At 42.5% G+C, this 9856-nt stretch overlaps 1 protein-coding gene across 1 annotated transcript; it reads left to right on the forward strand.

The window, feature by feature from the left end:
• Nucleotides 1-6564: 6564 nt before the first annotated feature.
• LOC115466260 (heat shock 70 kDa protein-like) lies at nt 6565-8984 on the forward strand. The gene has a single exon (XM_030197405.1). The coding sequence runs from the start codon at nt 6729-6731 to the stop codon at nt 8667-8669; it is 1941 nt and encodes a 646-aa protein (XP_030053265.1). The 5' UTR covers nt 6565-6728; the 3' UTR covers nt 8670-8984.
• The last annotated feature ends 872 nt before the right edge of the window (nt 8985-9856 follow it).

The raw sequence follows: 9856 nt of genomic DNA on the forward strand, positions 1-9856 counted from the left end.
CTTTCTTTCAGCTTGTGCTGTTTTTTGTTTACTGTGTATCTGTTCCTCATCAGGTTGTGTAGTTGTTGTTTTTTGATGTTTGTCTGTAAGTTCTTCTTTTTTTTCCTGTAGTATTTCTGTGTTGTTTCTGTTGTGTGTTTGCTAATGTTCATCAGTCATATCAGACTTTTATTTCGTTTCTTTGTTGTCTTTTGTTTGTGTTTTATTTGCAGTTCCATCATTCATGTTTTGTATCCTTGACCTTTTCCTTTGAGTGGCTTGTAGCGTTTCTTGTTCTTTTTCTTCTTCAATCATAGCTGCATCCCTTTTTGTGGTGTGCTTCTGCTTTTCTTTTACTTTTTACATACTCCTCATCAGTTTTGGTACTGTTTTCTTTTGTTCAGCTTCATTTGTATAGTTGTTTGCAGTTGTGTTTCTTTTCTTGTTTTGCTGTTCTGTTTTATGTGTTTGTCTATAATTTTTCTTTTTTTTTTGTAAATATGATCTTCTTTGGGGGTTTCCCTCCCGTTCTTCATCTGTCATGTTTTGTATTTTCTTCCGTTGTGTTTCAGTGTGCCTTTTTCTGTGAATTTCTCTCTGTTCATTTGTCATTTCATTAATTCTTATCCTTTGTAATTCTGTTTTTCTTTGTCTTCTAGTTGCAGATTGCTCTTCTTTCGTGTTTTCTTTTTGCTCTCTTTTCCTTGCAGTATTTCTTTGTCTTTCTTGTGCCTTTTCATCTTCATTCATTGCTAAACGCCACCCACCGCAGTTTTCTTTGTGCTTCTGCTTTTTCTTTTCCTTTCTGTTTGTTCCTCCTCATTTCCTGTACTTGATGATCTTTTGTTGTCAGTCATTGCACCTGTGTGAGAGAGCCACAGGGTGTCAAACATAAACAGAGAGAGTGACTGTGAGAAACACAGTGAGACTGTGTTAGACATACATATAAAGTGATTAACCTACAGTGTCTGTGACAGAGAGAGATTGTGTGTGTCTGACACAGAGAGAGTGTGACTGTGTGGGAGTGTGTGTGTGACAGTGTTTGAGAGAGATATTGTGTGTGTGAGAGAGACTGACTGTGTATGTGAGAGAGGCGGAGTGTCAGAGTAAGTAACATTTTTTGTTTCAGAGACACATTTAGATTCACTGTGTGATATTGACATAGATAATGTGTGCATCTTTCATTGTTTAAGTATGCTGGCAACTAAACAACACTTATCTGTATCTGCCGGTGTGCTCTCATTCCCTGAAAGGTACCTTACTCCGTGTGAGTATTCTACTTCCTTAGAATTTGTAAGAATAGACAGCAATAGTAGAGGAGTGCCATATACATCTGACAATTTTATTTCAAAGGGCATTTCCAGCTCTTTAATTTAGGATTTCGTGTTAGAAATGTTATTTTTTGATTATTTCTAGATAGTTTTGATGATGAATGTGTTATATATATTTATTTATTTATTTGTTGCATTTGTATCCCACATTTTCCCACCTCTTTGCAGGCTCAATGTGGCTTACAATACATTATGAATAGTGGAAATATATAAGAAAATATACATTTAGCATTACAGAAGGAACATGGGTTATATGATAATGGTAAAACATACTAGTAGTTTAACAAGCAAATATTGTAAGGCAGTTCTGGATATTTGTATAGGAGTTCACATTTGCTGATCTTTGTGGTATGCCCTGTCAAAGAGATGGGTTATATGTTTTGTTCTTTTGTGTTTATGTCTTATATTTATAATTATGATTTTATGCTGTTACCGGCTCAGAATTGTAGATGAGGTAGGCTAGAAATGTTATAAATAAATAAAACACTAATTGCTATATATTATCACTGAGAGAAAATATTTGGGGAAAAAAGGAGGGACAAAGTATATTGTGTCAAAGGTGGCGCATCTGAGGTCTTTTCCTCCTTATGCAGAGCCATAGCAGCTGCACTGCCTACTTTTATTTTGCTTTGTATGTAGCAAACATAATATACATGAGTTCAAGTTCATCTTTGATTTTTGTTTAAGAAAGCCTAGTAATCTCTCAGCCAGTCTAAATGTGCCAACATTGTCTAGTTCAGCACACTATTAGCCGCCAAGTTCATACAAAGTTAATTATGTTCAGTGGAAAATAAATCTGTTGGCTCAGGCTGCTTGCTATGTGAATATTCCATCATTGTTTCATTATTGCTATATATTTATAAATGATTTAGAGATGGGAGTAACTAGCGAGGTAATTTAATTTGCTGATGACACAGTTATTCAAAGTCGCTAACTCGCGACAGGATTGTGAAAAATTACAGAAGGACCTTACGAGACTGGGAGACTGGGTGGCTAAATGGCAGATGACGTTTAATGTGAACAAGTGCAAGGTGATGCATGTGGGAAAAAAGAACCCGAATTGTAGCTACGTCATGCAAGGTTCCACGTTAGGAGTTACGGACCAAGAAAGGGATCTGGGTGTTGTCATCGTTGATAATACACTGAAACCTTCTGCTCAGTGTGCTGCTGCGGCTAGGAAAGCGAATAGAATGTTGGGTATTATTAGGAAAGGTATGGAAAACAGGTGTGAGGATGTTATAATGCCATTGTATCACTCCATGGTGCGACCGCACCTTGAGTATTGTGTTCAATTCTGGTCGCCGCATCTCAAGAAAAATATAGAATTGGAAAAGGTGCAGCGAAGGGCGACTAAAATGATAGCGGGGATGGGACGACTTCCCTATGAAGAAAGACTAAGGAGGCTAGGGCTATTCAAGCTTGGAGAAGACACGGCTGAGGGGAGACATGATAAAGGTATATAAAATAATGAGTGGAGTGGAACAGGTGGATGTGAAGCGTCTGTTCACGCTTTCCAAAAATACTAGGACTAGGGGGCATGCTATGAAACTACAGTGTAGTAAATTTAAAACAAATCGGAGAAAATTTTTCTTCACCCAACATATAATTAAACTCTGGAATTCGTTGCCGGAGAACGTGGTGAAGGTGGTTAGCTTGGCAGAGTTTAAAAAGGGGTTAGACGGTTTCCTACAGGACAAGTCCATAAACCACTACTAAATGGACTTGGGAAAAATCCACAATTCCAGGAATAACATGTATAGAATGTTTGTACGTTTGGGAAGCTTGCCAGGTGCCCTTGGCCTGGATTGGCCGCTGTCGTGGACAGGATGGTGGGCTCGATGGACCCTTGGTCTTTTCCCAGTGTGGCATTACTTATGTACTTATGTACCACATATTACATATTATGGGTATTTGCTTTAAACTTTGTTTGTTTTAATTTGTTTATCCAGTCCTTACATGCATATGTTTTTGCTTTTGAAACCCAAAGGTGAATCCTAAGGGTGGTGGAACAATTAGGTATAAACTGTGTTGTTTCTGAATTTACTTGTTTTGGAGTGCTTTGGGTTCTGCTGATCTGCTCATCTGCCGTCTGGAATTTTGAAAGATGGAAATAAGAAAATAAAAATAAAATTTTGAATGTACTCTGTAGAAGTTGTTGTTTACTTTTGCAATATGATGGATGCCTGTTCTGGTGTGTGCATGTGATAATCTTTGAATAACTGCCTATAATTATGGCTATGATTTCTTAATTTGTGGCATCACTACTACTACTACTACTTAACATTTCTAGAGCGCTACTAGGGTTACGCAGCGCTGTACAAATTAACAAATAAGGACAGTCCCTGCTCAGAAGAGCTTACAATCTAAAGGACGAAATGTCAAGTTGGGGTAGTTTAGATTTCCTGAGAAAAGGTGTAGTGATTAGGTGCCGAAGGCGACATTGAAGAGGTGGGCTTTGAGCAATGATTTGAAGATGGGTAGGGAGGGGGGCCCGGCGTATGGGCTCAGGGAGTTTGTTCCAAGCATGGGGTGAAGCGAGGCAGAAAGGGCGAAGCCTAGAGTTGGCGGTGGTGGAGAAGGGTACTGAAAGGAGGGATTTGTCAAGAGAGCGGAGGTTACAGGTGGGGACATAAGGGGAGATGAGAGTAGAGAGATAAGGAGGGGCTGCAGATCGAGTGCATTTGTAGGTGAGTAGGATAAGCTTGAACTGTATGCGGAATCTGATCGGAAGCCAGTGAAGTGACTTGAGGAGAGGGGTGATATGAGTATATCGGTTGAGGCGGAAGATAAGACGTGCGGCCGAGTTCTGGATGGACTGAAGGGGGGATAGATGGCTAAGTGGGAGGCCGGTGAGGAGTAGGTTGCAGTAGTCAAGGCGAGAGGTAAAGAGAGAGTGGATGAGAGTTTGAGTGGTGCGCTCGGAGAGGAGGGGGCAAATTTTGCTAATGTTATAGAGGAAGAAGCGACAGGTCTTGGCTATCTGCTGGATATGCGCAGAGAAGGAGAGGGAGGAGTCGAAGATGACACCAAGGTTGCGGGCAGATGAGACAGGGACGATGAGGGTGTTATCAATTGAGATAGAGAGTGAAGGGAGAGGAGAAGTGGGTTTGGGTGGGAACACAATAAGTTTTTTAAATGCCCAATTGGGTATATATGCTAATCTCAACTTTGTTAAATGTTTCAGACATATCCATCTATTTGCTCCCATGATATAACTGAATTCTATTATTCTGTCTCACTGTATTTTCAAATGAAAATCAAATCAAATCGAACCCAACTTTGCTTGGGATAATGTGCCTACCCACTGGATAATAATGGCACAAGGAAAGCAAGTTTGGTTCTGTGCAGACTAACTCAAAATAATCTGTTCCTTAGCTGGGCCCTCGTATTACCATATTAAAATGTGGCCATTCCATGCCTCTGTGATTATGTTCCACTAATAAGTTAAACAATTAACTGGATTTCTTGAAAGGATTATATAAGCTTTGTATGTATGACTAGGGACACAAACATACACATTTATGTATGTGTATGGTTGTGGTTGGGAGGCGGGGATAGGGCTGGGCAGACTTATACGGTCTGTGCCAGAGCCGGTGGTTGGGAGGCAGGGCTGGTGGTGGGGAGGTGAGGATAGTGCTGGGCAGACTTATACGGTCTGTGCCTGTGCCAGAGCCGGTGGTTGGGAGGTGGGGCTGGTGGTTGGGAGGCGGGGATAGTGCGGGGCAGACTTATACGGTCTGTGCCCTGAAGAGCACAGGTACAAATCAAAGTAGGGTATACACAAAAAGCAGCAAATTTGAGTTATCTTGTTGGGCAGACTGGATGGACCGTGCAGGTCTTTTTCTGCCGTCATCTACTATGTTACTATATCACAATTCCTTATGTACAGCCACAAAACAACCTTTTAGGGTGGATAGTGTTCACAATTAACTCCCTTTATTATTGACCAGAGATATAAAAGTTGAAAGCTTTGCCACAGTATGTCATCACAAGAACAAAATATATATAGCCCATTAGTTATGTTTAAACAAAAGAGATCTGCATGAAACAAAATATTTATTTTTACTTATGAAAAACATTTGTCCCTTAAACATGCTCATAACAGAATCCATTAGTACAAAAGAGAGGAGGTGAAGATGTGATTCCATGTGCCCCAATGAGTTTAATTTTACTTTCAATCTTTATAACACCAGGCTTCCCAAGGCAGAATACAACAGTTAAGATGAACCCATCAATAAACATATCCTCACTGAAATGTGGCCATGTATTACTGTATTGTATAGAACAGTGTAGAAAAATGAGCACAAAATACAGCCTTTATTAGTGCTATTTCCACCAGCTACAATAATTGTTGAAGCTGTTTTAGTGATATTCTTTTTTTATTTCATGATATTTATATCTACATATGGTATGGGACGCTTTCAAATAAATCCAAAACCTGTCAAATAAGTAAAAATAAAAAAATGTTTGCCACCTTTTAAGGTACTGCCTATCCAACTGGAACAGGTTTTGACTTTTTACAGATGGACCACCACGCAGAGAACATTTTTTTTATTACATTTGTACCTGCTTTCCCACTCATAGTGGCATATTATATACAGGTTACTTATTTGTACCTGGGTGGGGCAATGGAGGGTTAGTGACTTGCCCGCAGTCACAAGGAGCTAGCAGCCTGTGCCTACAGTGGGAATCGAACCCAGGTCCAAAGTCTACCCTACCACTCTAACCACTTGGCCACTGTACTTTGCAATTGTTTTGGTGTACTTGTGACTCCGCCTACTGGCTTCAACCCATGTAATGGGCTAGATAGCCTCGTACCGTCTGCTGTTTCAATCTAATCTCCTTGGTCCGAACATCGGACGGCTGCAATCACTAATTGGCTGAAAGGTAGAGACTCTCCCGGAAACTTCCAGAAGGAATATGGAGGCGCTTGCCTGTACCCAACTCTGATTGGTCAAAAGTTAGAGACGCTTCCTGGAATTTGCAGAAACGTGCTTAGAGGTGCCCGCCTCTTCCCAGTTCTGATTGGTTAAAGGGTAGAGTTTTTTCCTGAGACTTCCAGAATGGAGGTGGGGGGGATTAAAGGCACCTCCTGATTGGCCGAGTCGGCAGAATCTTCCGTATTCATCCAAACGGCTGCTGGGGACGTTTTGGAATGCTGAACGCTGATTGGCCAATGCTAGCGGTAAAGCAGGAGGGTGTAGGCAGGGCTGTTTCTGCTATGCTACGCCTCCTCTTTCGTGCAGTTGCTTTGTGAGGCAAAGCCGGGTATAAATAGCGGAGCGTAGCATGCTTGCAAAGGCAGTAAACAGACAGGGGTAAACGCTGAAATCAAAGCGGGAAGAGCGAGAGATCTCCCGGCTGGCTTGCACAGATAAAAGCAGCTTGCGGTCCAGGCGCAGAAAGGGAAAGAGCGAGATGTCTGCATCCAAGGCAATAGCCATCGGCATTGATCTGGGCACCACCTATTCCTGCGTGGGGGTCTTCCAGCATGGCAAGGTGGAGATCATCGCTAATGACCAGGGCAACAGGACCACTCCTAGCTATGTGGCCTTCACTGACACAGAGAGGCTGATCGGAGATGCTGCCAAGAACCAGGTGGCCATGAACCCCCAGAACACCGTCTTTGATGCCAAGAGGCTGATTGGCAGGAAGTTTGAGGAGCCCGTGGTGCAGTCTGACATGAAGCACTGGCCCTTCCAGGTGGTGAGTGATGGAGGCAAACCCAAGATGCAGGTCGCGTACAAAGGGGAGATGAAGACCTTCTATCCAGAAGAGATTTCTTCCATGGTACTAATCAAGATGAAAGAGACTGCAGAAGCTTACTTGGGGCACCCGGTCACCAATGCTGTTATTACTGTGCCAGCCTATTTCAATGACTCCCAGCGCCAGGCTACAAAAGATGCTGGAACGATCGCAGGACTGAATGTGCTGAGGATCATCAATGAGCCCACAGCAGCTGCCATTGCCTACGGCCTGAACAAGGGCAGCCAAGGAGAGCGCAATGTCCTTATCTTTGATTTAGGTGGTGGCACCTTTGATGTTTCCATCTTGACCATTGATGATGGGGTCTTTGAGGTGAAGGCCACAGCAGGAGACACTCACCTGGGTGGAGAGGACTTTGACAACCGCATGGTAAACCACTTCATAGATGAGTTTAAGAGAAAGCACAAGAAAGACATTAGCCAGAACAAGAGGGCGGTCAGGAGGTTGAGAACAGCTTGTGAGAGAGCCAAGAGAACCCTGTCATCCAGCACCCAGGCCAGTATTGAAATTGACTCCCTCTATGAAGGAATTGATTTCTACACCGCCATTACCAGGGCTCGCTTTGAGGAGCTGTGCTCTGACCTCTTCAGAGGAACTCTAGAGCCAGTGGAGAAAGCCTTGAGAGATGCTAAGATGGACAAGGCACAAATCCATGACATTGTGCTGGTTGGAGGTTCAACCCGCATTCCTAAAATCCAGAAGCTGCTGCAAGATTTCTTCCATGGCCGTGAGCTAAACAAGAGCATTAACCCAGATGAGGCTGTAGCTTATGGTGCAGCTGTGCAAGGAGCCATCCTGATGGGGGACAAGTCTGAAAATGTTCAAGACCTGCTTCTCCTGGATGTGGCTCCATTGTCCCTGGGTCTGGAGACAGCAGGAGGAGTGATGACCACCCTCATCAAACGCAACTCTACCATTCCAACCAAGCAAACGCAGGTCTTCACCACCTACTCAGACAGCCAGCCTGATGTCCTGATCCAGGTGTACGAAGGGGAAAGAGCCATGACTAAGGACAACAATCTGCTGGGCAAGTTTGAGCTGTCTGGAATCCCACCTGCACCCCGTGGTGTACCACAGATTGAAGTCACCTTTGACATTGACGCTAATGGCATCCTGAATGTCTCTGCTGCGGAGAGGAGCACAGGCAAGCAGAACAAAATCACCATCACTAATGACAAAGGCAGACTGAGCAAAGAGGAGATCGAGAAGATGGTGCAGGATGCAGAGAAGTACAAAGCTGATGATGACGACCAGAGGGAAAAGATCTTGGCCAAGAACTCCCTGGAGTCCTATGCATTCAGCATGAAGAGCACTGTGGAGGATGAGGACCTGAAAGGCAAGATCAACCAGGAGGACAAAAGTAGCATTATGGAGAAATGTAACCAGACCATCTCCTGGTTGGAGAACAACCAGCTGGCTGAGAAAGAGGAGTATGATCACCAGCAGAAGGAACTGGAGAGGGTGTGCAACCCGATCATCACCAAACTGTACCAGGGTCAAGGTGGGGTGCCAGGAGGAATGCCAACCAGCTGTGGGGCTCAGGCTCGGCGGGGTACTTCCAGCCCTGGCCCTACAATTGAAGAGATAGACTAAACAGATTGTGATGGACATTAAAAAAAAAGGATTGATTTCCCATTATGATAAAATAAAAAAAGGGATACAATTAAACAGATCAATGGGTATAATATATTTTGTATATAGTCAGCTTTTGCCAGAGAGAGGTATCTAGTTCAGAACATAAAGCATGCTTTTTACAGTGTTTCTATATATTTGGGTAATGCATTTTTAAGACATTTATATTGTTTGTTCTGTTATTGAAATGTTTCTTCTTATGCCCTTTTGGTTTGTATTTATTAAGCTTTGATATGAAGCAATATTTATTTTTTAATACAATATTTTTTTAATTTTGTGATCTCTTTTATTTTAATACTTTGATTATGTGTGATCCCTTTAAAAAAAACCATAAAGGATAATTTGACTGGGGAGAGTGATTGGTGAACCCAAGTTGGTATCTGAGAACTAGATTTAGTTTTCTGCCTAAATCACCTGCCGCCTTCCATTCATTTTGAGGGGTACAGTTTGGATTATTTTATGGCTCTTCCTTAGAAATGGGGCAGTGGAGAGACTACTCTCCAGCGAGTCAGAAATGAAAGTGGTTTCCTGAAGAAGGTGAGACGAAACGGGTGCGTAGAGACCACACATTTCTAAGCTAGCCTGCTGGGGTGAATAAATACATAAGTATTGCCATACTGGGAAAGACCAAAGGTCCATCAAGCCCAGCATCCTGTTTCCAACAGTAGCCAATCCAGGTCACAAATACCTGGCAAGATCCCAAAAAAGTACAAAACATTTTATACTGCTTATCACAGAAATAGTGGATTTTCCCCAAGTCCATTTAATAATGGTGTATGAACTTTTCCTTTAGGAAGCCGTCCAAACCTTTTTTAAACTCCGCTAAGCTAACCGCCTTTACCACATTCTCTGGCAACGAATTCCAGAGTTTAATTACACGTTGAGTGAAGAAAGATTTTCTCCAATTTATTTTAAATTTACTACTTTGTAGCTTCATCATATGCCCCATAGTCCTAGTATTTTTGGAAAGAGTAAACAAGTGATTCACATCTACCCGTTCCACTCCACTCATTATTTTATAGACCTCTATCATATTTCCCCTCAGCCGTCTCCAAGCTAAAGAGCCCCAGCCGCTTTAGCCTCATAGGGAAGTCATCCCATCCCCTTTATCATTTTTGTCGCCCTTCTGTGCACCTTTTCTAATTCTA

The sequence above is a fragment of the Microcaecilia unicolor genome, chromosome 3, assembly GCF_901765095.1.
Source record: "Microcaecilia unicolor chromosome 3, aMicUni1.1, whole genome shotgun sequence".
Classification (NCBI taxonomy): domain Eukaryota; kingdom Metazoa; phylum Chordata; class Amphibia; order Gymnophiona; family Siphonopidae; genus Microcaecilia; species Microcaecilia unicolor.